The sequence below is a fragment of the Tupaia chinensis genome, unplaced genomic scaffold, assembly GCF_000334495.1.
Source record: "Tupaia chinensis unplaced genomic scaffold, TupChi_1.0 Scaffold145662_1, whole genome shotgun sequence".
In the NCBI taxonomy this organism is placed as follows: Eukaryota; Metazoa; Chordata; class Mammalia; order Scandentia; family Tupaiidae; genus Tupaia; species Tupaia belangeri.
The window spans coordinates 18,562-44,697 of record NW_006205519.1 but is presented as its reverse complement, the minus strand read 5'-3'; the positions used below and the strand labels follow the sequence as shown (position 1 = coordinate 44,697).

At 43.6% G+C, this 26,136-nt stretch overlaps 1 protein-coding gene and 1 long non-coding RNA gene across 2 annotated transcripts in view; both read right to left on the bottom strand.

Moving 5' to 3' along the window:
- LOC102480140 (uncharacterized) overlaps positions 1-11,181 on the bottom strand; it is a 30,183-nt gene extending 19,002 nt beyond the window's left edge. Inside the window, exons 1-3 of the long non-coding RNA XR_337373.1 lie at positions 9,381-11,181; positions 6,556-6,617; positions 2,577-2,648 (exon numbers count right to left, since the gene is read on the bottom strand). This is a non-coding gene — a long non-coding RNA (uncharacterized LOC102480140). The remainder of the gene's footprint in view (positions 1-2,576; positions 2,649-6,555; positions 6,618-9,380) is intronic.
- An 11,422-nt stretch (positions 11,182-22,603) lies between these two features.
- LOC114006107 (leucine-rich repeat-containing protein 37A-like) lies at positions 22,604-24,505 on the bottom strand. Its single transcript, XM_027768177.1, is given in 3 exon segments — positions 22,604-22,866; positions 22,868-22,970; positions 22,973-24,505. Coding segments are annotated over 3 exon segments (1,212 nt in total). The 5' UTR covers positions 23,829-24,505; the 3' UTR covers positions 22,604-22,613.
- Positions 24,506-26,136: the final 1,631 nt, after the last annotated feature.

Genomic DNA, 26,136 nt, shown 5'->3' with positions numbered 1-26,136 from the left:
TCTCTCTCTCTATATATATATATATATATATATATAGCCATATGCATTGACTGGCATTTTAAAAAATAATGAGAATGCATATGCTAGCATGAAATAATTAATAACTTAACAGAAGAATTAATGAAGTGCCCACTCCATTGAGCAGTTATTTAACTTTTCCTCCAAACTGTGTCTGTAAGGTTTGGCAGGTCAGATGGCAGAAGTGCCTCAAAAGACCATTGCAAATGTGGTCACTCCCTTAAGGCCAAGAAAGACTGTTTTTACTGTCGTGTGAGGCTCTTTATATTCACTCCCCTTAAGCCTTTTACATTTGGGAAAAAAAAAACCTATTTACTAAAGAACATCAGTAATTAGATTAACATGGATTTATGACATACATACTTTTAAACCCCATGGACGAAGGATAAGAATCAAGTTTCCACAGCAAAGAATATAGTATTATCTTAACTTTAACCGAAAAACAATACAAGGTTGACTTCTTAGAAATAAGGCTGGAGGGAACCAGCAGTTAGTGTTAATGGCTATGTCGCTGGATTCCCACGTAGTCGACCGTGGTTCGTGTCCCGGACCCAGTGGCTTAAATCTCACATCGGGCGCGTGTGCGTGCGTGCCCAAGATCCTGAGAGGAGAATGGAGGAGAAGGGATTGCGGCATGAACATCCCCCTGGGGGGTGATTTCTCGCTTTCTGTCTCTATGTCTCTCTCTGTCTGTCTGGCGAGTGCACGTGCCCTATAGCAAAAAAAAAGAAAGAAATAAGGCTGGAGAGAAGGCCAATAGGTTGCATAGTGGTTAAGGTGCTAGACACTCCCATATGTTTGACCACAGTTGGAGTCTTGGACCTGGCAGCTAGCTTTCTCACTTTCTCTCTCTCCCATCAAATTAAAATAAATGAATGAATAAATAAAATAAATAATTTTTTAATTAAAAGAAAAGAAAGAAGGCTGGAGAGACTTTTACTTAGCAGGTAGTGAAGAGTGAGAACATTCATTTTTGATAGCTTCCTTAGTGTAAACATTTCTACTTATATCACTTATCCATCATTTTAAACATTAATTTTTAAAATGAATATTAAACTCTTGCAATTAAGTCTATTGTATTGGTAACTTAATATTCTTTTTTTTTTTTTTGAGAGGTTTTTGCTATAGGGCACGCACACTTGCCAGAATGACAGAGAGAGACAGAGAGACAGAAAGCAAGAAATCACCCCTCAGGGGGGATGGCCACGCTGCAATCCCTTCTCCTCTTTTCTCCTCTTGGGATCTTGGACACTCATGTACATGTGCCCAGTGTGAGTTTAAGCCACATTCTTGATAATGTTATTTATATAATTCATCTGCTTAGTTAATTATTTAACATTTCATTCATGTTAAATTATCCAAAAAATCTGGGTTAATGGCATTCAAATTAATAAAAATAGACCATGTTTTTCCTCCTTGAGACAACAATCTGAGGTTAATACTTCTTTTTCTGGTAAACCAACCTTTTCAACTTTTTAAAAATAAAAGCGAGATGGGACCAGCAGTTAGCATAATGGCTATGTTGCTGGACTCCCACGTAGCTGACAGTGGTTCGAGTCCTGGACCCAGTGGCTTAAACTCATGCCGGGCACGTGTGTGTGCGTGCCCAAGATCCCGAGAGGAGAATGGAGGAGAAGGTATTGTAGCTTGGCCATCCCCTCTGGGGGAGTGATTTCTCGCTTTCTATCTCTCTGTCTCTGTCTGCCTGGCAAGCGCACGCACCCTATAGCAAAAACCTCTCAAAAGAAAAAAAATAAAGGCCAAAAAATAAATATTTTAAGTTTTGCAGGACACAAAATATGGTCTCTGTCCCATGTTCTTCATTATTCTTTTACTGCCCTTTAAAAATGCAAAAATACTCTTTTTTGAGAGAGAGATTTTTTTCTTTAGGATGTTTGTGCTCACGGAAGAGACAGAGAGATAGAAACCGAGTCCCAGTGGGGCTGCTTGCAAAACACTCTGGGCTTGTATGTATTCCCTCCTGGGAAAGATAGCCATACCACAACCCCTTCTCCATTATCCTCTTGAGATTTAGGGCACACACACACACACACACACATACACACACACACACACGCCCAACATAAATATCAAGCTGTGCCAGGTCCAGGACTCAAACTGCAGTCAGCCACATGACAGTCCAGCACCTCAACCACCAGACCACCTGCTGGCTCTATAAAAACCATTCTTAACGTATAGGCTATATGAAAAGTGATTTGGATTTGACCCATGAGCCATAGACTAAATACAAATATAAGCAGATGATATATGAATCCTATAAAACAAATTCCTATGGGTGTCAGTAATTACTCAGATCTTAATACTACTTTTCCTCTGTAAGTGAAATCCTTTTGTATCTATATCTTGCCTACATAATAAAAAAAGATATATATGGGAGGTATTTAATGCTAGAGATGGGCCGAAATTCTGTACAAACGTGGGTGATTACAGAATTTTATTACAGGAAGAAATTCTAGAGATAATCTAATTTGAACACATTATTCAATTTTATGGATAATGTAAATAAAAACTTATAAATAAATGATTAACTAACTTACAAATACTGGACAGATAGCAGGCTTTCAAATGAATCCTTGTGTAATTCAGTCAATTCATTGTCACTAAGAAACCTAGAAAATGAAAAGGTGATTTCTAGATCAAAATACAATCTAACCACAATTATTTGTAATACAAGACTAACTCCCGTGTATGGAGGAAACCTAGTGGTGCTACCTGAAAATCCAGATTCTTACTTCATTTTCTAGGTTTCTTAGCTGCTCTCTCCCTTCTTTTTAAAATTTCCAGAGGGCACATGCACTCACCAGAGAGAGTGAGAGTGGGAAAGTGAGAAAGCATCCTCCATGGGGTAGGGTCGAAATTCCTTCTCCTCTGTTTCTCTCTCCTGGGAGTTTCGGGCATGCATACATACAAGCCCAGAGTGCTTTCCGAGCAGCCCCGCTGGGACTCTAACAGGGACATGCCTCGGGCTGATCCTATCTGCTCTTTCTAATTAAAACTTTTTCTCACATTCTCTTTCTTGTGTCCATCTCTGTCCATTACTGCCCTCTGCTCCCACAAACCCCTGCCACTCTTCCCACTGGATCACCTATCTCATGCCTACTCTCTCCCTCACAAAGTCCCAGTTGAAACCCAACTCTGGGTGATACCAAGATCAGCAGAGCTGCCACTTCCTCCTCTCTTCCCAAACCTCATTCTGGAAACCCCACATGGAACTATGTCAAGGCTGTAAGTAAAGCCATTTGATTTTCTTTCTCCACAAAAGTTTTTTGAGAACTATAATATGCATAAATTACACAGAGCATAAATGTTCAGTTTAATAATTATTAAGTAAATACTCAAGTAGCACTCTCAAGTCAAGAAAAAAACACTGTAAGCGTTCTAGTAGCCCCCAGCCAGGGTACTTTATTCTAATTACAACCCTCTCCCATCCCCTAGAGAGAACCACTGTCTCAACTTTATGGCAATTTCCTTATTTTTAAATGACCTACTCTGTGAATGACATAATTTCATTTTGCTACTTCTCATATTTCATACAAGTGGTACTATACTATATGTATTCTTTTCTATCTTCTGTCAGTGAATATTCTGTTTGTAAATTCAGGATCTTATTGCACACAGCTGAGGTCGGTGCAAGTCACAGCCTGTGTTGTATTGGCAATAAAGAAGGCACTAGCTACATACAGCTACTGAGTATTTAGACTGGTTAGTGTGACTAAGGAACTAACCTTTAATTTCAATCATTTTAATCATTTTTTAACTTAAAACGTGATACTCATAACCCTCAGGAACTACCTGCCACCCCTTCCTGTTTTCAGGGGAATCCATCTGGAACACAAATCCTAGCCTCACATTTCACTTTCCCCCAGAGCTGGAAAGCAGAAGCAGTAGAATTTCAAGTAGGAGGATGAATTACACTCTGGAATGACCAATCAACATGAAAAATTCAACTCCATTAAGAACAAAAAACATAAACATAGGAGCTTAGAGCCAACAAATCAGAATGAGCAGAGAAAGCACAAGAGGACTTTAGAGTAGCAGAACCAATATCCTCAGATGTAAGCAGACAGTACACCCATGAAAACAATGAACAAAAGATTATACAGATGAAAAGTGTTCTCATTAATAATGATAACAAGGGACCAGCAGTTGGAGTAATGGCTATGTTGCTGAACTCCCATGTAGTTGACAGTGGTTCAAATCTCAGACTCAGTAGCTTTAACTCACACCGGGCGTGTGTGCGTGCATGCCCAATATCCCGAGAGGAGAATGGAGAAGAAGGAATCATAGCATGGCCATCCCCCTGGGGGGTGATTTCTCACTTTCCGTGGCTCTGTCTCTTTCTGTCTTTCTGGCGAGCGCACGTGCCCTATTGCAAAAACCTCTAAAAAAAAAATAATGATAACAACAACAAAAAACACACGCCTCCTATCTCTTTAGCACACACATCCTCTACCAAATTTTTAAAAAATGAATGTCTTTCTTCTCCACATAACCCTTTAAGAATAGCATAAATGCAATGGAACCTTTCCTCCCAAAACTGCACTTTTTGAATACACAAAAAAGTGTCTATGCAGGGCCCAGTGGCTAGATCATTAAGGGATCCATATCCCACGTGGCTGACCACACGGTGCAAACCCCAGCTCTGGTGACTTGAAAAACATACCTGCTGTATGTGCATGTGTGCCCCAAATTCTAATACAATAGAGAAACAAAGGAGAAGGGATTGGGGAATGACTATGTCCCGTTGAGGGGTGCTTTCCTACTTTCCATCTGTCTCTCTGCACATCACATGCACTCTCTAGCAAGTTAAAAAAATGCGTATGCAATTTCCATTTGTGGATCACCCTTTTAGAGCAAAGGTCTGTGCAAAGAATGAATTGAAATCACTTGGCCAAACTTGGTTGGGAAATCAATAAAATTACATCTCTATTTTTATAAAAATGTAGGCAACAAATCAAAAATATTTGTTTGGAAAATATTAGGGAATAGGCATCATAGATATATTCATGCCACATTTTTCTTGTAGCTACCACAAAATATATTTATTCTCATCACTACTTTGAAATTACAATACTCATCATACCTACATTCTACTTTTTTTTTTTTTTTTGAGAGGTTTTTCGCTATAGGGCGCGTGCGCTCACCGGACAGACAGAGAGAGACATAGAAACAGAAAGCGAGAAATCACCCCCCCAGGGAGGATGGTCACGCTGCAATCCCTTCTCCTCCATTCTCCTCTCAGGATCTTGGGCACGTATGCACACGCGCCCGGCGTGAGTTTTAAGCCATCAGGTCCAGGACGCGAACCGCGGTCGACTACATGGGAGTCCAGTGACATAGCCATTATGCTAACTGCTGGTTCCCCATTCTACCTTTTTTTATTTTAAGGGAGAGATTTTTTTTTCCTATAAGACACATGTACTTGCTGGAGAGACAGACAGAGATAGAAAGTGAAAATCACCCCTGGGGAGAAAGCCATGCCAAAATCCATTGTCCTCCATTCTGCTCTTAGGATTTTGGGTACACACACACACGCATCTGGCATGAGTTTTGAGCCACGGATCTGGGACTTGAACCATGGTCAACTACATGGGAGTCCAGTGACATAAACATTACACCATCTGCTGATTCCGCAAAAGTCTCTTTTTAAAAAAATGGGGACCAGCAGATGGCATAATGGTTAAGTCACTCGACTCCCTTGTACTTGACAGCAATTCTAGTCCTGGACTTGCTGGTAAAACTCACACTGGGTGCTTGTACATGCATCCCCAAACTCCCAAAAGGAGAATGGAAGAGAAGGGATTGTAGCGTGCCATCACCCTGGGGGTGATTTCTCACTTGATGGCTGAATCTGTCTATACACGCACCCTACAGCAGAAATCTCTCCCTGTAAAAAAAAAAAAAAAAAACAGAGAAACTCTGTCTATGCTGCAGTCCCTTCTCCATTCCCTGGGTATTTGGGGCATACATGCACATGTGCTCAGTGTGATTTTCAAGGTACTGGGTCTGGGACCCTTCCTGCACAGTTGGCCATGTGAGATCACATTATCATTGGCTGGCCCTGTTTAATTTTTACACATGAAGAACATAATTATATATTACTGTATAATAGAAAATAAATTTAAATTGCCTCTTACTTTTCAAAGGGTAAACCAATTTTAATTTAAAAAAATAATCACAGAACTGCAATCAATAAAGGTTGATGTGGAATATGAAGGGAGTTGATACAAAGGGGGGAAATACTATTTCTTACAAATATTGACTTCAAGGTGCCAGCAATTGGCATGGTGGTTAAGGAACTGAACTCCCACATGGCCAACCATGGTTTAAGTCCTGGACCTTGAGGCTTTCTCTCTTTCATCAAGATGAAAAGTAACAATAATAAAATAAATTGCAAAAAAGGACTTTAAAATACACACACACACACACACACACACACGAACGCACGCACTCAAAATTCTAGACAAAAATGCCTCTTAAAATATAATATTTTGTTTTCTATGAGAATATACTCACAATTTTTCAGTCCAATGGTATGATTTTTATCAATGTAGGAAATAGAGTTTCCTTGGAAATTTCTGTGAAGAAACACAATTAATATTCTTGAATAGGTAGGAAAAGAATGAACAGAATAAAGAATCATGGTAATCTAATGAGAGACAGTAAAATACAGAAAATAATACCACCTATCTAATTTCTAGAGTTCTCAGCTTCCCAGTTTAGATCATTCATAAAGTAACAATGTGGGGGACTGGCAGGTGGCATAGTGGTTAAAGTGCTGGACTCCCAGATGATCAACCATGATTTAAGTCCAAGCCTGATGGCTTGCTTTCTCACTTTGCCTTTCTGTCTCTCTCTTGTCAAATTAAAAAATGATTACAAAAAAAGTAAATAAAAAAAGAAATCACGTGAGGCCACTGTCACAAATGATGAGCTAGCTATCACCCCAGAAACTAAATTATTATCTGTCCAACCTATTGGATAGATAATGCCAGTTACTTAGAATGAAAGTATTTTACTCCCAAATCATTATGTGTCTAAATTGCCTACTCTACAAACCAATAAAAAAAATATTAGTAATTCAACCAAAAATGGGCAAAATTTTACAATTATCAGCAAAGAAAACCCCGATGCCAGGTAACTCCAAAGCTTTGGCTAAGTACCCTCTGTTGAAGCTAAATATTATAAGTATATAGAAAGTTGAGGACAGCAGATGGTGTAGTGGTTACGTTGCTGGACTCCCACATGGCCAACTATGATTCAAGTCCTGGACCCAGTGGCTTGAAAACCATGCTGGACGTTGGGACAAGCAAATGGCGTAATAGTAACCTCACTTGACTCCCACATAGTTGACAGCAGTTTACGTCCCAAACCCGGAGACTTAAAATACATGCCAGGCATGTGTGCATTCATGCTCAAGATCTCAAGAGGATAATGGAGGAGAAGGGATTGTGGCCTGGCCATCCCCCAAGGGGGGTGATTTCTCACTTTCTGTCCCTCTGTCTCTGCCTCTCTTGCAAGCACATGCACCCTACAGCAAAAATCTCTCTCTGAAAAAAAGAAGGAGGAGGAGGAGGAGGAGAAGGAGGAGATCATGCTGGACACATGGGCATGTATGCCCAAGACCCGGGAGAATGGAGGATAAAGGACAGCAATGTGGCATCCCCATGGGGAGTTGATTTCTCACTTTTCCTCTCATTGTCTCTATCTCTTTCTGGTGAGTGCATGCACCCCTAAGCAAATCCTCTTTAAAAGAAAAAGCAGTAAGGTTTCTAACTTCAATTAGAAACTAGATGTGTTGATATGGAAAGATCTCTTAGACATATTCCAAAGGAAATATAAATTACTGAGTAAAATTAAAGTAGTATTTCATTAGAAAAAGATGCAAAAGACAGAGATCTGAAGGACAACACACACAAATAGTAATGGGTTATCTTACAGGAAGTAGGGCTTGAAAACTTTCAAGGGCTCTCCCTAGCTCATTGTGTAACTTTCACACCTCTGTAGCTGATACTCAAGGTGTTCATAATCATATTTTATATTACTCCTCAACCCAATTATTTGCAGCCATACTGATCTACCTAATCCTGATTATTATTCCTGTGGTGACACCCTTGGCTATGCTGTTCTCCCAAATTTTTTTATTTAACAAATGATAGGCACTCTCTCTCTCTCTCTCTTTTTTTTTTTTTTTTTTTTTTGTTTTTTTTGTTTTTGGTTTTCGCCATAGGGTGCACGTATTTGCTGGAGAAAGAAAGAAAGAGATGGTGAGAGGGGAAGTGAGAAATCACATCTCAGGAGGGATGGCCATGTTATGGCCATGTTGGAATGTTGGAATTCTTCTCCATTCTTCTCTAGGGAATTTGGGCGCACACACACACACACACACACACACACACACACACACACACACACAGAGCCAAGTATGATTTTCAAGTCATCAAGTCTGGGACTCAAACCAAGGCACACAATGTGGGAGTCTAGCACCCTAACCACCATACCATGTGCTGGCCCCAAAGGCACTCTTTAAAGCCCAGGTAAACTTTTAGCTTATCCAACTTTCCCTTACTACCACATTGCAGTCCTTAAATTCTGAGGAGTTAAAGCACCAATGGTCTATATCCCTTTTTACTTAATTATATATCACCCCTCTCCCCATTGTTCTAGAGACAATGTCAAATTCCTGTGGCTCTCAATACTTACCTCTGGACACAAAATGGGTGCTATATATACAAAGCCAGGGACAAAGATGAGTTCTGGATATAACTGAGGGACTGAATAATAGCAATATTGATAGCTAACATTCATGTGTAAGCAGACAGTGATATACATATTACATATATTCACTCATCTAAATTTCACAACAATCCAATGAAATGTTAACTACAATAATCCCCATTTTATTGATAAGAAGTTGAGTCAAAGAGTTAAATAACTTGCCCAAACTCAAAAAACTAATAAATGACATGCATGAGTTCTAACTCATGGAGGCAATTTGAGTCCAGAATCCACTCTTAGCCCCTTTGTGGTATTATTACTAATGAGATGAGGAGAAGGAGATGTTACTGTGAAGTAAAAATGAGAGAAGAACAGAGGTTGTCAATCAACAATATAATGGGGCTAATTAAAAATGGTGAAAAACTAAGGGCAATCACACGTAAAAGACTGAAGAGGGGGCACAGTGGTAAGTAGAATGAAGATAAAGAAAAGTAGACAAGTAAAAGGTAAAAACAGAACTTCAGTCAACATACTTTGGGAAGATGAGAAAGGCCTTGAAGACTTAGAGAAAATTACTACCAGGTCAGGCAGGATATGAACAAATGAGGAAAGGCGATACTTACGATGGTGAAGGTGTCATTGTGAATGCTGAGGTCTGGCACTGGCACTTTCTGGAGCTTGTGCTTGGAGTTGAGACCCACACGTGACAATGTCTCACTTATGCAGCTACAGAGATCCCACAAGTTGGCATTCACGGTGGTGATCAGTTCTGGTTGCACATTTAAATCCATTCTAGAAGTCATCATCAGAGTTTCTGAAGGCAGACTAAATGACTCAGAAGACCGTGGTGGCTGATTTATGGTAATTTCCAGATTCAAAGGTTGAGGTGTGTCTTGAGGTAGGGGTAGGGTTGGACGCTGAGTATGAACCTGGTGTAGATATGGAGTTACAGTCTTTGGCAGGGTTGTAGGATGTTTAATCTCTGCAGTTATGGTAAGCACTAGGTCCAAAGGTTGACCTGTGGCGCTGGACGACACTGGATGCTGAGCTTGATCTTGAGCTGATGTTGGGACTATTTCATAATATACTGGAGATTGAGATTCAACCTCTTTAGATGCAGCTACAGTCTTCTTCATGGCTGGAGGATGTTTAAATTCCAGAGTAGATTCTGGAGTTATAATAAGTGCTAGGTCAAAGGTTGAACTGTGATGATGGAAGATGCTAAATGCTGCGATTGATCTTGAGCTGATGTTGGGAATATTGTTTCATAATATGCTGCAGGCTGAGATTCAGACTCCTTAGAAGGCGCTGAAGGCTGCGTTAGGGTGTCTTCCATGACCGAAGAAGGTTCAAGCTCTGTACTGGATTCTTGACTTATGGTAAGTCCCAGATCCAAATGTGCAGTTGTGACACTGGGTGGAATTGGATACTGAGATTGGTCCTTATTTGGTGTTGTTGGAACTGTGACCTCCTGATTTACTGGGGGTTGAGTTACAATAACTTCTGGAGGAGGCTCTGGAGGGTGAGTTGGGGTCTCCTGCATGGCTGGAGAAAGTTCATCCTCTGTAGTAGGTTGTGATGTTATGGTGACTTCAGTGAGGTTTGGATTCTGAACCTGAACCCCACCTGAATGTGGAAGTGCCACCTCAGGGTACTTTGGAGGAGCCGTAGTTTCCTTCAGCCATGTAGAATGGTCAGCCTCCATAGTGAGTTCTGGAGTAACTGTAAGTCCCAGGTCCAAATGTTCAGGTGTGACACTGGGTGATGTAGGATACTGAGACTGATGCTGACTTGGTGTTGTTGGAACTGTCACCTCCTGATATATTGGGGGTTGAGGTACAAAAACTCCTGTAGGAGTTTGAGTTGGGGTCTCCTGCATGGTTGGAGGAAGGAAGATCATAGTCTTCAGTAGGTCGTGAAGTTATTGTAATTTCCACATCCACAAGTGGAACTGTGACTTCATTCAGGTTTGGATACTGAGTCTGAACCAGGTTTGGATGTTGAGTTGTAGTCTTCAAGGTTGTAGAATGTTCAGCCCTTACAGTGGGTTCTTGAGTTATAGTAAGCATCAGATCCAAAGGCTGGAATCCAATGCTGGGCAGTGTTGGAGATTGAGTTTGATGACCTGATGCTGGAACTGTCATCTCATAAGATGCTGGACTTTCAGCTGCAACCACCTTACGTGGCTCTGAAAGTTGACTGGGGGCCATTTGCTTGACTAGAGCAGATTCCACCCTATTAAGTGGCTGTGGAGGAGGAGCTGTGACCTCTTGCTGGGTTGGACATGGTTCCATCTCTTCCAGGAGCTCTGATTGTAGAGATGCTGCCCAATGCTGAGCCAGAGAAGGTTCTACCATCAAAAGTGACTCTGGGGAACCAGCAGTTAGCATAATGGCTATGTCGCTGGACTCCCACGTAGTCGACCACGGTGTTCTACCATCATAAGTGACTCTGGAGACTGAACAGGGGATGTCTGCTTGAATGAAGAGGATTTTGCCTTATGAGGGGGCTTTAGAAGCTGAGGAGGGGCCTCTTGAAAGGCCAAAGAAGGCTCCACCAACTGCTCTGGAGAAGGTTCTACCTTCTTAAAGGTATCTGGAGTCTGAGCTATGGCCTCCTGATGGGCCGGAAATGATTCAAACTTTATATGGGGTTCTGGAGGCTGGGAAAGAGGATTAGACTGGATTGGAGGAAATCCAATGTGCCCAGTGGCAATTAGAGGCTGAATAATGTCTTCCTGTTGGACTGGAGAATATTCAACCTCCGTAGTGGGTTCTGGAGTTACCAGCCCCAGTGCCACATTGGTGTTAGGCACCATGGGATCCTGAGTTTTACACAAAGGTAGAGGTAAAATTGTTATCTCATCACTCAGCAAAGGATAATCGGTATATTCCATAGGAGATGCTGGAAGCAGAACTGGGGCCTCCTGATGACTTAAAAAGGGCTTGACCTCAGTGGTTTGTGAAAGCTGGATTGGGGCTTCTTGCTCTGCTAGTGAAGTTTCAGTTAGAGAAGTTTCAACCTCCTCTGGAGCCTATGATTGCTCAGCTTTGGCCTCTTGCTAGGCTGGAGATGGTTTTTCATCCCTAGCAGGTTCTGGAGATTGAGTGACAGCTTCCTGTGCAACTGGAAAAGATTCAAGTGTCTCGGGAGGTTCTGGGGCCAGAGTTGGGACCTCATGCTGGGTTCCAAAAAGTTCCCCATTACTAACTGGCACTAAGGGCTGAGAAGCATCCTCATGGTGGATTGAAGAAGTTCCCACCACACCAGCAGGCTGTATTATGGTAAGCTCTAGATCCACAGGTTTAAGGACATTCGGCAAGACTGAATAATGATCTTGACTGTGACCTGGTGGTATAACTGTGGGTTTATTATTCTGTGGAGACTGAGATGAGGCCTGCTGCAGGACTGAAGTTTCAGCCTCTTCAGGAGACTCAGCCAGCTGCTCTTGCTCAGAGAGAGGTTCAGCCTCCAGAGGAATGTCTGGAAACTGAGCTGGTGCCTCCTGTTGGATTGCAGCTTCCACACCCTCGGGGTCCTCTGCAGGCTGAGCTGGGGCCTGCTCCTGGTTTGGAGTAGATTCAACCCTCTTACCTGCCTCTCTAGATATCATAAGCCTGCTGAGTTGAAGGTTTAACCTCTTCAAGGGGCTGTGGAGGTGGAGCTGGAGCCTCTTTCTGGGGTGAAGAGATCGGCTCCTTCTCAGAATTTTGAGTCTTGGTTTCTAGAAGGAATTGTGAAGTTTCAACTTGCTCAGGTGACTCTGGAGGCTCAAATGAGTCCACCTTTAACAAGGTAGGTCGTCGATGCTGAGGTACGGATACAAATTGGTCTGGAGATCCAACCATAACCTTGGCAAAACGACGATACTGAGCGAGATATTTTTTCAGATTCAAGGATGAAACAAACTTTGCTGTTTTTGTACTCTGACTATACAGACAGAACAGTTATTTTTAACCACTGGTGATCTGCATCCTGCTGTCAGCCATGCCAAAATCCTGGCTGTGGTGATCCCCCGGGAGAAAGAATGGCTAATGTTCACTTCTGAAACATCCAGTAGAGATGATAAAGCACTCTCTTCACTGGTTAAAGATTTCCCTATAGTCTGGACAGAGGCGAACCTGCCAAGAATGGCGATCAACCACCCACCTATAGTGGTTGAACTGCCAATCCCCTATAAGCCGAGTTGCTCGACTGGCTATAAAGAAACACATTGACCAGATGGGGGTACCTGAGATCCTGCTAGAGTGTCAGTCTCCCTGGAACACTCCCTTTTTCCCTGTGAAAAAGAGAGCCTCTGGCGATTATTGGCCAGTTCAGAACTTACGAGCTGTGAATGCCACCACGATGACCTTACATCCCACCATGCCCAAGCCATATACTTTGCTGAGTGCCCTCCCAGCAGACTCTGAATGGCTCACTTGTCTTGATCTCAAGGACGCTTTCTTTTGCCTGTAGCTGGCAGCTGGCAGCCAACCACTATTTGCTTTTGAATCGTAAGATCCAGACACCCAAAAGAAAACACAGTATATGTAATCCAGGGTCCCACAGGGCTTCAAAAATTCTCCAACTTTGTTTAGAGAACCACTCGCTACTGAATAAGGGGATTTCTCCAGTCAGGAAACTGGGTATACTCTAGTCCAATATGTTGATGACCTTCTGCTTGCAGGAGTGACACAAGAAAACTGCTGGAAAAGAACTCAATCACTGCTCCAGCTTCTATCCCAGGCTGGATACAAAGTCTCAAGGAAAAAGGCCCAGAGGAAACTCCCTTTAAATAGGGATCCCACCAAGAGCAGTCTTTACATTATCTTACGTGAAGTCTCAAGAAAGCCCTGGCTTTAGGACTACCATACGTCATTCAGGAATTCAACCTATTTGTATGTGAAAACAGCCAGACAGTACTAGGAGTCCTGACTCAGTGCATGGGGCATTGAGAGAGGCCAATTTCCTGTCTAAAAGACTAGACTCAATGGCATCCAGATGGCCTCCCTTGCCTACGAGTTCTCGCTGCCACTGTTGAACTGATTAAAGATGCAGACAAATTAACCTTAGGCCCAGTTATCAATGCTCGGGTCCCCCATTTGTTGACCGCACTGATGAACACAAAGAGATATAAGTGGCTTGCCAGCTCTAGAATGACCCACTACCAGGGCCTACTGATTAGAAATCCCTGAATTAGACTCCAGACTGCGCAGACTCTCAATCATGCCAGCTTCCTCCCAGCTGCACTGGGATCTCCTGACCACAATTGTGAAGAAGCCCTTGATGAGGTTTTTTCTGGGCATACTGACCTTGTGGACACACCGCTGAAGGCTCCCGATCTTACTCTTCTCACTGATGGTAGCAGCTACATAAAAGATGGGACACGACATGCTGGCTATGCAGTTACCTCCCAGGACACAGTGATTGAGGCTGGGGCACTTCCCCAAAAATGGTCTGCTCAGTGGGCTGAACTCTGGACATTAACCCGAGCCTTAAGGCTGGCAGCTGGTCAGAAGGTAAACATCTATACAAACTCATGCTATACATTTGCTACCCTGCATGTTCATGGGGCATTATACTGAGAGAGAGGACTCCTACCGTCAGAGGGCAAAGCAGTCAAAAACAAAGAAGAAATCTTCCAGTTATTAGAGGCTGTCTCGGAGAGAAAAGAAGTGGCTATCATCCATTGCAGGGGACACTAGAGAAGGGAAGACCTCACTGTCTTGGGAAATGAGCTGGCAGACCAGATAACCAAGGCTGTTGCCAACCAGACCCCAACTGCTATGGCTAAAATGTTGCCACTCATAAGCCTCCCAAAAACACCCCCTGTAAACTTCCTATGAACATCAGTGGGCAAAATCGGAGGGAGCAACCCTGGAAGAAAAGGGATGGTAGAGATTGCCAGATAAAAGACTATACATACTTCAGTCCAAAGGATATTCATTGGTAAAGCAGCACCACAAGGTGACTCACTGGGGGAAAACTAACCTAGAAAACATGATACTACTTTTTGAGTCACCTACAGTCATTGTGTGCAACTGTGAGCATGAGATGCGAGATCGGTGCCAAAAATAACCATGCCCAGGGGCCAGTTTGGCCACCTAAAATAAAAGCTACCAAGACGACTCCTCTGGAGTTACTAGAGGCCGATCTCTCAGAAGTACGGCCATGCAGGGGCTATAAATACTTATTAGTCCTTGTCTACACTTACTTAACACAGGTAGAAGCTATCCCTACACAAACTAAAAAAGCCAGAAAAGTCACTTGAGCCCTTTTAAAAAAAGTTATGCCTTGGTTTAGACTCCCCCTTATAGTCATGTCAGACAATGGTCCTGCCTTCGTGGCAGAAGTCATACAAGGCATAGCAAAGGCCTTGAGTATATAAAATGGAAACTCCATACTGCTTACCCACCCCAGAGCTCTGGGAGAGTTGAACGAATGAACCGCACTCTCAAGTCCACCCTGGCTAAGCTCTGTCAAGACACAGGATGCCCCTGAGTAGATATCCTCCCATTGGCCCTGCTCCGGGATCCATGTACACCTCAAAAACATGGTTACTCCCCTTATGAGATTCTGTTTGGCCAGCCATCCCCCTTAGCTGCCCAGACCCAGAAGACTGATATCCGTCAGATGAGAGAGACAGTTTTGACCAGAGATTTGATGGCCTTGAAAAAGATATTTTTAAAATAGCCCGATTCACCTTAGAGAGAGCTCCCATTCCCTTTAGTAACTGGGTACATAAATATGAGCCTAGAGATCTTGTATGGGTTAAAAATTGGAAAAAAGAATAATTACAACCCACCTAAGTGGGGCCGTATGTTATTGTGCTTGTCACTCCTACTGCAGTTAAGGTTGCAGAGCCGGCCCCATGGATTAATCATACAGAAATGCCCCCTGGAAACCACTCCTCCCCAAACTTCACAATAAAAGGCTGTGCTCCACCCCCAAGAGGGTCTGAGATTCTGAGAGTTAACTCCTCCAGGCCTGGCCTGCGGACTCATTAAAGAGTTAGCCCTGTCTCTCCAGAGTGCTGCCTTTTTGTTCCCTGGCCATCTGGTTTTCTGTAACATTACCCTAAGTATCTATTCATCTGACAGTTCATTTGCAATCTTTCAAGTATCCTTTATAATAGACTGCCAATAGTAAGTAAAAGGTATTCCTGGGTCCTGTGAGTCATTCAAACAAATGATTAAGCACAAGGTGGGCTGAGGTAAACTCCATGGTCAGAAAAAAAACAAACAAACAATCTAGTTTGCAAGTGTGGTGAACCCCCTACCAAGATAGAACTCTTACTCAGATGTGAATTAGAGGGCTTGGGAAAAAAGACAGCACTTGGCCCCACAGTGCAGGTAGCTTCAGTGATCCAAATATTCTGCCAACCCACAGGCCCTGAGAGGTTTCAGATGGCATATTATCCTCGGAGGGCAGGAGGATCACACAGATACCATGTAACTCTTCTAAAGCCTACTTTCTTATCACAAAGCCAGCCAATTGTTCAGACTGCTAGATAAAAACTGGTTCTTCATGAACCGGGGGAGACAGTTCTGGAACAGCTGATATTGAATTGAGAGATCCACCCCCACTGGAAGATGATCCTTTTAGGTTGGTGGAGACTGATCAGACTGGGCGTGCGGAAAGGAGCCCCTCGCCTCCTCCCCTTGGCCTCTATGGAGGCACTGGCTGCCATGAGGGCTCTGGCATCAGCCCCACTGATCTTGCGTCTGGTCCTTCTTATTTGTACATCAATATTTAACTGCGTACATTTTAATTTCTTACCACATGGCTAGAATTGGTTCTGAATTTTGGGCATTTTAATATAAAAAGTTAAGAATTTTAAAAGCAATGCTAGAAAGCTGATATTGGAAAACATTTGCAGGTAATCTGAGGCAGGGTGGGGTCACTCCGTGTTCTCCTCCTCAGCCACTGTCTCACTATCCTCACCCTCCATAGTCGACCCCATAAGTGCAGCCTTGTCTACTCAAACTGCACTGAGCTCTCAAGGATAAGAAAAACAAAGTCAAAGTTTTAGTTGTGACAGGAGCAATGACACTTTTCATTGTCTGCTCATTTTAGATAAGGAAATTTTAAGCCATTTCCAATTGTTTACCCTGGATGCTTGCTGAAAATCCCATCCTCATCAGAGGAATCCATGTCAGGTAGCTTCTGTGCCATGTTTTTCTTGCGTGTGGCATTGAGAGGTCTATACATATCTCTAAGCCAGAGTGGCCACCTCAACCAGAAGCCACCCTCCTAGAAAACAGAAAGGGGAACATTAATTTGCACCTCTCCTGCTTTCTTCAGCACAGCACTGAATCATCTTCGAATTTGCCTATCAGATGCTGATGTGCATCTTCTACCCAGAAACCAGAAAAAGCTCCTCCTGGGGGGAAAGCACATGCGCAAGACAGTTAATGATTCATGCCATTTTCTGCGTCTCTCCTCATGCACAACTCCGGTCTTATGAGGGCAAAACTTGGACCTCAGACCATAATCACAATGGCAAAACCGCCACAGAGCTGGGACCTGGAGACTATTCTGCGCATGCTGGGATTCCAGGAGCCCTCTGTGTCTGTCCAGAGGGACCCTACAATGTCTCTAGGGAGACCTGTGTATCTGGGTCGGCCCTGCTTTCACCTCGGCCAAGTGCCTTTGTGCACTGAACAAAACTGAACCATCATTCTGGGCAGAAGCATGCGAGTGTCTCCAGAAGTATTTTACATCAGCCCTCTCTGAGCTAACTCTCCCCTTCATCATTTGCTGGGGATCTGGGAAGAGGGTACTTCACTTTCATAGCTGCTCTACCCTATAAGTTGAATCACACCAAGAAAATGCCTGAGTCCAACTAGCAAAGTTAACTCACTCACAGATTTTCATACCACAGCCTGTTCCTGAAGATGAGTAAATTGTAAAGTCTGTTTAATGGACATGACTATCACTAAAGCACAAGATAGTCTTTCTGAACATGAACAGAAATACATCACTGGACTCCCAGTAGTTGGCTGCGGTTCGAGTCCTGGACCCAGCGGCTTAAAACTCACACCAGGCACATATATGTGTATGTGCCCAAAATCCTGGAAGGGGAATGGAGGTGAAAAGATTGTATTATCACGTGTGCATGCGTGCCCAAGATCCCAAGAGGAGAATGGAGGAGAAAGAGATTGCGGCATGACCATCCCCCCTGGGGGGTGATTTCTCGCTTTCTGTCTCTCTTTCTTTCTCTGTCTGGTGAGCGCGTGCGCCCTATAGTAAAAACCTCTCCAAAAAAAAAAAAAAAAAAGATTGTGTTATGACCATTCTCCCTGGGTGTTGATTTCTTGCTTTCTGTCTCTCTGTCTTTCTGGAATGCACATAAGCGCTATAGCAAAAACCTCTCTAAATAAAGAAAAAAAAAAGAAAAAATTAGAGGGCTTTGTTTTAAACAGCCCAGGCACAGTATAATCAATGAAGAAATCCCCAACTGGAAAGGAATCATCCTCTTTCTGATACTCACTAGTAACAATCACCACAGGGCAAGATATTGTCCCTGCCTCCTTCTTTATCAGGAAAGGAAGAGACAAACTACTGTCTAGTGTCTCTCACAACTAAAATTCGAGATTGGCTTAGAGGGCTTTGTTTTAAACAGCCCAGGCACAGTATAATCAATGAAGAAATCCCCAACTGGAAAGGAATCATCCTCTTTCTGATACTCACTAGTAACAATCACCACAGGGCAAGATATTGTCCCTGCCTCCTTCTTTATCAGGAAAGGAAGAGACAAACTACTGTCTAGTGTCTCTCACAACTAAAATTCGAGATTGGCTAAAAGGAATGGAGGGTGGTCAGAAGTCAGTAGGATGGGATGGTAAGTGTTTCCACCACTTCAGAGGAAAGACTCATCTCAGCTGGAAGGAGACTAGCCCCCTTGATCCGGGACCATGTTGTCTTCCCTTCCCTATCCCTTGTCCAGAGCCTCTCCAGAGGTCTCTGGTCTGGTCAGATGCCCACCACCAGCAGGAGCAGGCACAACCCAAACCTCTCCCCCTCCACCCTCTTTCCTTGAAGGACTGATGACAGCAGATGCATCCATGATGGTCCTATCTAACTTGGACTTGGTGAGAACTCACTTTCCTAGAACCAGGAAAAGCATTAGAGTAAGTATTCTTCCTGACTCTGGCAGTTTCCTTACTATTATTTTATAGTAGATGGACACAAATGAGTTCAGGGGCCAGTAGGCGGCATAGTGGTTAAGGTGCTGGACTTCCACATGACTGGCCATAGTTTGAGTACTGAACTTGATGGCTTGCTTTCTCACTTTTGCTATATGTCACTCTCTGGTGAGGATATGTGCCCTACAGCAAATTAAATAATTATAATAATGATAATATTAGTGATAAATAAAATTAAATAAATATTAAAAAATAAGAAATATATAAGTTCTTTATTTTCTTCTTGTTTAAAATTCTAATTTAAAATTGACAGATAAACTGTCCTTTTCTCTGCAGCAGGCTATAGTTCCATCTCCAGGCATCTGCTGGAGTACTGCTCTTTGCATTCACTCTGGGCCTCCGGGCTCTCGCTGATGTAGTACTCAGTTTTCCATTGGTCTATGTTCCATTCTGCCCTGGACACCTTTACTTCCTGCTGTTCGCTAAGAAGCTTCATCAGGACACCAGTTCTGGAGATAAGCTTGGCAGAGGCCAGTTGCACCTGGGACTCAGAGCAGTCCATTTCCAAATTTGGATAATGTCAGAAATGAGTTTCACAGAGTTGTTGGGGATGAGGGACCTTAGCTGCTGGTTCAGCTGAATTTCAAATTGATCGCCTGGGGATGAGAGCACCGGGTAAGTGAAGCTTTTGGGCTTGGGGGTACGTGAGTACCCATGTTGTATTCCCACTGCATTTCACCGCTCTGTTTATCACTTGGCATTGTGTGGGGTCACCGTGGAATCTAGAGCAGCAGGCCCGTGGACTGTGTTTTCAGGGGCAGTTTCTTCTTGTGGCACAGGAGTGTCTTCTATAGGAACGTTTTCTTCAAAACCATTTCTTGGAGTAATCTCATTTACAATAGTGTCTTGGAAAAAAGGTTCTGAAATAGCCAGGAATTCTGAAAATGGATTTTCATGAGGACTCAGGGCTCCTGAAGATGAAAAAGCACCTTGTGAAGGAGAATTAATAATAAGGCTTCTCACTCCAGAGAATGGAGGCCTTCGTACAAGCATCAGCCTTTTGCGTGAATTTTTTTCTCAACCTTTGAGTCAGTTTGGCCTTGGGGTTCCATGGACCACACCAGGGTGAATTTTATGAAAGCAGTGCCTTTCTTTGGAATGTAAGATTTGTTTAGGAGCCTTCATATTCTTAACTCTAGCATTTGCATCTTCGAAAACAAGCATGGTGTAGGTTAAGTCTTTTGGGTTTTTTTTAACGTCTGGTGGGGATTTTGGCATGGTGGAGGCAGAAGGCCCATGCCTCAAGGGAGGTTCCAAGCTCTAAGAGACTGGGACCTTCTAGTCCTTTGGGAAGGACGGTTCCCCATGGAAGGAGTTTCCCACTAGCTTCCTAGGACTCCAAGCCATGTGCAGCTGTTCTGGTTGCCTTGGGTGGGGCCTCTTGACCCTTATTTCTTTGGCAACGCTCCTCACAGGTGGCTGGGCACTCTCTTTCCTCTTGTTTCTCTGATCTCTCATTTCTTTCAGTGCCTCTTCCGGATGCCCTTCGGCCCCTTGATGACTATGTTCTATAGCCTCTTACCTACACTCTGACTCTCTGGTAGGCTGTTCTCCTGTGGCTGAGCAGGCTCTGATTTCTTTTGAAAGATTCTGGCATTTAAATTTGGGGCCTAAAAGTCTAGACTGCATAAGCATGGCAATTTTTTCTTTCTTTTTGACCCCATCAATTTTTTCTTGAATTTCTGCACTTAATAAATTTTCCAGTAAATTGAGTTCCTCGATTTATTTTCATAAGTCAGATCAGTGGATTCAGGTTGGGGGGGGAGGGGGTTCTTATATTGTCTTTCAAATAACCCAAGGGCTTGTCTCCATCTTATACATTTGAAAAAAAGCAATTTAAATGAATGGCAATAATGTTGATTCTGCAGTCTTGAGGTTTCCCTCCAAAAAATAACTCTCAATGTGTAACTTAGTACACTAATCACATCGCTTTCATCATTAAAGTCTAGCCCTCATTCATGAAGTCTGAAAGATTGACGCCACTTTTGTCTGAGGAGGCTTTCTCAGGCTTGATGATTAGCTCTGTTCTGTTCTTCTTCTTCCGGGCCTGTAATACTGTCAACAATGTCCCATCTACATTCCCTAAAGATGTTTCTTCAATTGTCAAAAAAGAACAGGTTGCTTTTGATAGTGGAAGACAGATGGGACTGCTTTTGGACAGTCCCTAGCAGGTTCTCGAGATTGAGTGACAGCTTCCTGTTGAACTAGTAAAGATTCAAGTGTCTCGGGAGGCTCTCGAGCCAAAGTTGGGACTTCATGCTGGGTTCCATAAAGTTCCTCATTATTAATTGGCCCTAAGGGCTGAGATGCAGCCTCGTTCGTGGTGGATTGAAGAAGTTCCCACCACACCAGCAGGCTGTATTGTGATAAACTCCAGACCAGCAGGTTTAAGGACATTGGGCAAGACTGAATGCTGGGCTTGACTGTGACCTGGAGGTATAACTATGGTTTATTATTCTGTGGAGACTGAGATGAGGCCTGCTGCAGGTCTGAAGTTTCAGCCTCTTCGGGAGATCAGGCAGCAGCTCCTGCTCAGAGAGAGGTTCAGCCTCCAGAGGAAGGTCTGGGGGCTGAGCTGGGGCCTCTAGTTGGACTGCAGCTTCCACCCTGTCAGGGTCCTCTGGTGGCTGATCTGGGGCCTGTTTCTGGCTTGGAGTAGATTCAACCCCCTTCCCTGCTGCTCTAGATATCACAAGCTTCAGAGCTACAGGTTTACCTGTGACACCAGGCAAATGCAAGTGCTGATCTTAATTCAGACCCAGAGATGGAACTGAGAGCTGAGCTATTATCATGTTCAGCAGCAAGAGGTCGCTGAGCTGGGGCTTCCTGCTGGATTGAAGGTTCAACCCCTTCAAGGGGCTGTGGAGGTGGAGCTGGAGCCTCTTTCTGGGGTGAAGAGAGCTGGCCCTCTTTGGGATTGTGAGTCTTGGTTTCTAGCTGGAATTGCCAACATATACCTTGCACAAATGACTCTGGAGACTCACCTGAGTCCACCTGTAATTGAGAAACTAGGCCACCAGAATAAGCTATGTCAGTGGTTGGCTCTAGATATTCATCACGCAAAGTAGGTCTTCAATGCTGAGGTACGGATACAAATTGGTCTGGAGATCCAACCACAACCTTGGCAAAGCGACGGTGCTGAGGCAGATTTTTCTTCACATACAGGGATAAAACAAACTTTGCTGTTTTTGTGCTCTGACTATCCGGAGATGGAACAGGTATTTCAAACCACTGGTGATCTGCATCCTGATGTTGGCTCTGATCCCAGTATATTATCGAAACCACCGCTGGGAACCTTTCTTGCCAGGTGAACTTGTCCCAAACTTCCTGATGTGGAACAACAAGCCAATCTGGCCCTGGGGGCAGCTCTTGAGCTGAATAGTTCTCCGTGAATGGAGCCAAAGTTTCACTCAACTCATGAGGAAGACCTGGCAAGGCCAACATCTGAGCAGGATAAGAAGGAAAAGATAAAAGCTAGCTGCTCAAAACCCCATAATCAGGTGAGTAGGTTCCTAAAGAAGAGGCACATCAAATGTGTTACATGATCTTATTACTAAGCATTTTCTCAATAGACCTGACTTATCATGTGTGTTTGGTCAGCTTTGTTCTCTGAGTGACCAATAGAGGAGGTCACTGTCTTGGTCAAAGTTGCGTGGCTGAGAAAAGCTATGGACCGGAGCACCTGGCCTCCCTGTCTGGGTGCTTTTGTGGCCTATCCTGAACAACCGAAACACCCACGGCTCCTGTTTTGGCAGCTGTCCTCACCTCACTTGACTGCTGCTCTTTGCGTCCACTCTGGGCCTCCGGGCTCTTGCTGATGTAATGCTCAGTCTTCCATTGGTCTGTGTCCCAGTCTGCCGTGGACACCTTTACTTCCTGCTGTTCGCTGAGGAGCTTCATCAGGAGGCCGGTTCTGGAGGGACCTTAGCTGCTGGTTCAGCTGAATTTCAAATTGATTGCCTGGGGATGAGAGCACTGGGTAAGTGAAGCCTTTGGGCTTGGGGGGTAAGCGAGTACCCATGTGTATTCCCACTGCATTTCACCACTCTGTTTATCACTTGGCATTAAGTTGTGTGAGGTTGCCGTGGAATCTAGAGCAGCAGGCCTGTGGACTGTGTTTTCAGGGGCAGTTTCTTCTTGTGGCACAGGAGTGTCTTCTATAGGAATGTTTTCTTCAAAACCATTTCTTGTAGTAATCTTTTCTACAATAGTGTCTTGAAACAAAGGTTCTGAAATACCCAGGAATTCTGGAAATGGATTTTCATGAGGTATCAGGTCTCCTGAAGATGAAAAAGCCCCTTGTGAAGGGGAATTGATGAGGCTCCTAACTCCAGAGAATGGAGGCCTTTGTGCAAGCATCAGCCTCTTGGGTGAATTTTTCTTTCTCAACCTTTGAGTCAGTTTGGCCTTGAGTCTTCTGTGGACCACATGAGAGTGAGTTTTATGAAAGTAGTGACTTTCTTTGGAATGGACGTCTGGTTTAGGAGCCTTCAGATTCTTCATTCTAGCATTTGCATCTTCGAAAACAAGCATGGTGTAGGTTAAGTCTTTTGGGTTTTTTTTAACGTCTGGTGGGGATTTTAGCATGGTGTAGGCAGAAGGCCCACGCCACACGGGAGGTTTCAAGTTCGAACAGACTAGGGCCTTCTGTTCCTTTGGGAAGGACTGTTCTATGTGGAAAGCATTTCCCACTAGCTTCCTAGGCCTCAACACCATGTGCAACTGTTCTAGTTTTCTTGGGTTGACCCTCCTGAGCCTGTTTTTGGCAACACTCCTCAGAGGTGGCTGGTCACTCTCTTTCCTCTTGCTCTGATCTCTCATTTCTTTCAGTTGCCGCCTCCAAATAGTCTTTGGCTCCTTGATGATTGTGTTCTGTAGCATCTTACCTACACTCGGACTCTTTGGTAAGCTGTTCTCCTATAGCTGAGCAGGCTCTGATTTTTTTTTTTTTTAATCTGGTGCTTACATTTGGGGCCTAAAATCTATACTGCATAAGCATGGCAATTTTTTCTTTCTTTTTGACTTCATCAACTTTTTCTTGAATTTCTGCATTTAATAATTTTCCAGAAAATAGTGCTTGCTCAATTTATTTTCATAAGTAAGATTGTTAGATTCAGGTTTAAGAGCGGAGCTCCTTACATTGTCTTTCGAATAACCCAAGGGCTTGTGTCTGTCTTGTACATTTGAAAAAAGCAGTTTAATAAAAGGTAATTATGTTGATTCTATATTTTCTAGATCTCCCTCTGAAAAATAAGACAATATGTAATTTAGTGCACTAATCACATAGCTTTTATCATTAAAGTCTAGCGGCTCATTTATGAAGCCTGAGAGGTTGACTCCACTTTTGTCTGAGGAGGCTTTCTCGGGTTCGATGATTAGCTCTGTTCTGGTGTTCTTCTTCCACGCCTATAATACCTTCATGAACGTCCCGTTTGCATTCCCCACAGATGTTTCTTCAACTGTCAAAAAAGATGTTGCTTTTGATAGTGGAAGACGGATGGGACAGTTTTTTGTCCATTCACAGCCATATATGGTAGTCAAATGACTTAAGTGTCGCAAACGTTTGAGTTCCCATTAGGGAAAAAAATCAAACCCAAACCTAATCTTATGAAATGCCAACAACTGGGGAAAAAGACATATTTAGTGAAAGCGGCTACATAGTCAGAACATTCCATAATGTGAAAATGTAGTTACTCTGTGTAGGATTATTCCATGAGTCCTCAACAGCGAACTGCCCAATGCTGTCCAGTAAAGCCCACAGCTGGAAGACCAAGTCCCTACTCAGCCAGCCTCTCTAGATCTGCAGGGCCCTCTCAGTTAATATACCCCAGACCACCTTGCCTCACACAGAGGGAGCACCAGGCTTCCTCTCTCCACCTCTTCAGTGTACTCGTGTTCTTTGCTACCATCATAGATGACCACAGCACAAGACAGTCCTCTGAGGGGAGCAAAAGCAGACATGATAAAACAGTGGCCCTGCTCCCATTGCTGACAGGCCCTCACTCTAACATGTACTTTTCCATCTGGTCCCCCGCCCCCAGTTCCTTCCCTTGGCCTGACTCCCTAAATCCCAGCATCCGGAACAGAAGGCTCTCCACAGACAGAAGACTACGTCACTCAGGTTCTTTCCTTATACTTGGGCAGTGATCAATTTGTTTTCTTAATTTTGGGTAGAGTATAGGGTAAGTGATTTTAATTTGCTCCGTTGTATGTGAATGTAAAATGTTCAATATATCTAGGGAATAATAGCAAATTCTGAATAAATACGGCCCAAGGTCCTAAAATGCAGGAGGAAAAAAAACTTTTCTCAGATGCCTGTTTTGCTTTCATTTCATCTTTAGTATTTCCAGTTGCACCTGAGGAGCCACCCAAAGCTTCTGACTGCCTGAAGGTCAAGCGCACCATTGTATAGCTGGGGTCCCTCTCCAGAAGAGTTCAAAGTATTTGTGGTGGTGGTAACAGTCAGAGGAGGAGGCAAGATCATGATAAAGGAGGAACATGGGCTTCTAGAGAACCCCAACTTGGGGACAGAAGCCCTGGACGCTAGACTGCAACACGCAAAACCTCTGATCTCATTTTTCCTCACCTAAAACAGATTAAAAATGCTGGCTCAGTCCACCTCTGGGGAAGAAGGAAATAATATAATTAGTGAAAACCTTTTTTCAAAAATAAGCAACACTGACATAGCTATAGCAGTGTTACTATTTATTGCTTGCCCCAGCAGAGACCTGTTTTTAAGCAATCACATTTTGGAGATCATGAAGTTAATACTAATAAACCTACTCTATCTCTCTACTTGGTTCTTGACTCCCGTTGCTACCCCTTTCTATGCTGGTGCCTGAGGCCACACTTCAAGACTCCTTTCCCTGGGGCTGGCAGGTGGCATGGTGATTAAGGCACTAGACTCCCCCACTAGCTGACAGCAGTTTCAGTCTCAGACCTGGTGGCTTGAAAATCACACCAGGTTTGTCTGCTTGCAGACCCCACATCCCGAGAGGAGAACAGATGCTCTCTGGTGAGTGCACATGCCCTGTGACCAAAACCTTAAAAAAAACAAACAAAAAAGCTCCCTTTAGTACGATGCTGCCAGTAAAATGCATTTGTGTGCAATTTGGAAGGTGGAAAGGAGGTACAGCCGCAGACCTGCAGCTGCAGTGGGCAGCTAGAATCCATATTCCCCCCACAGTCT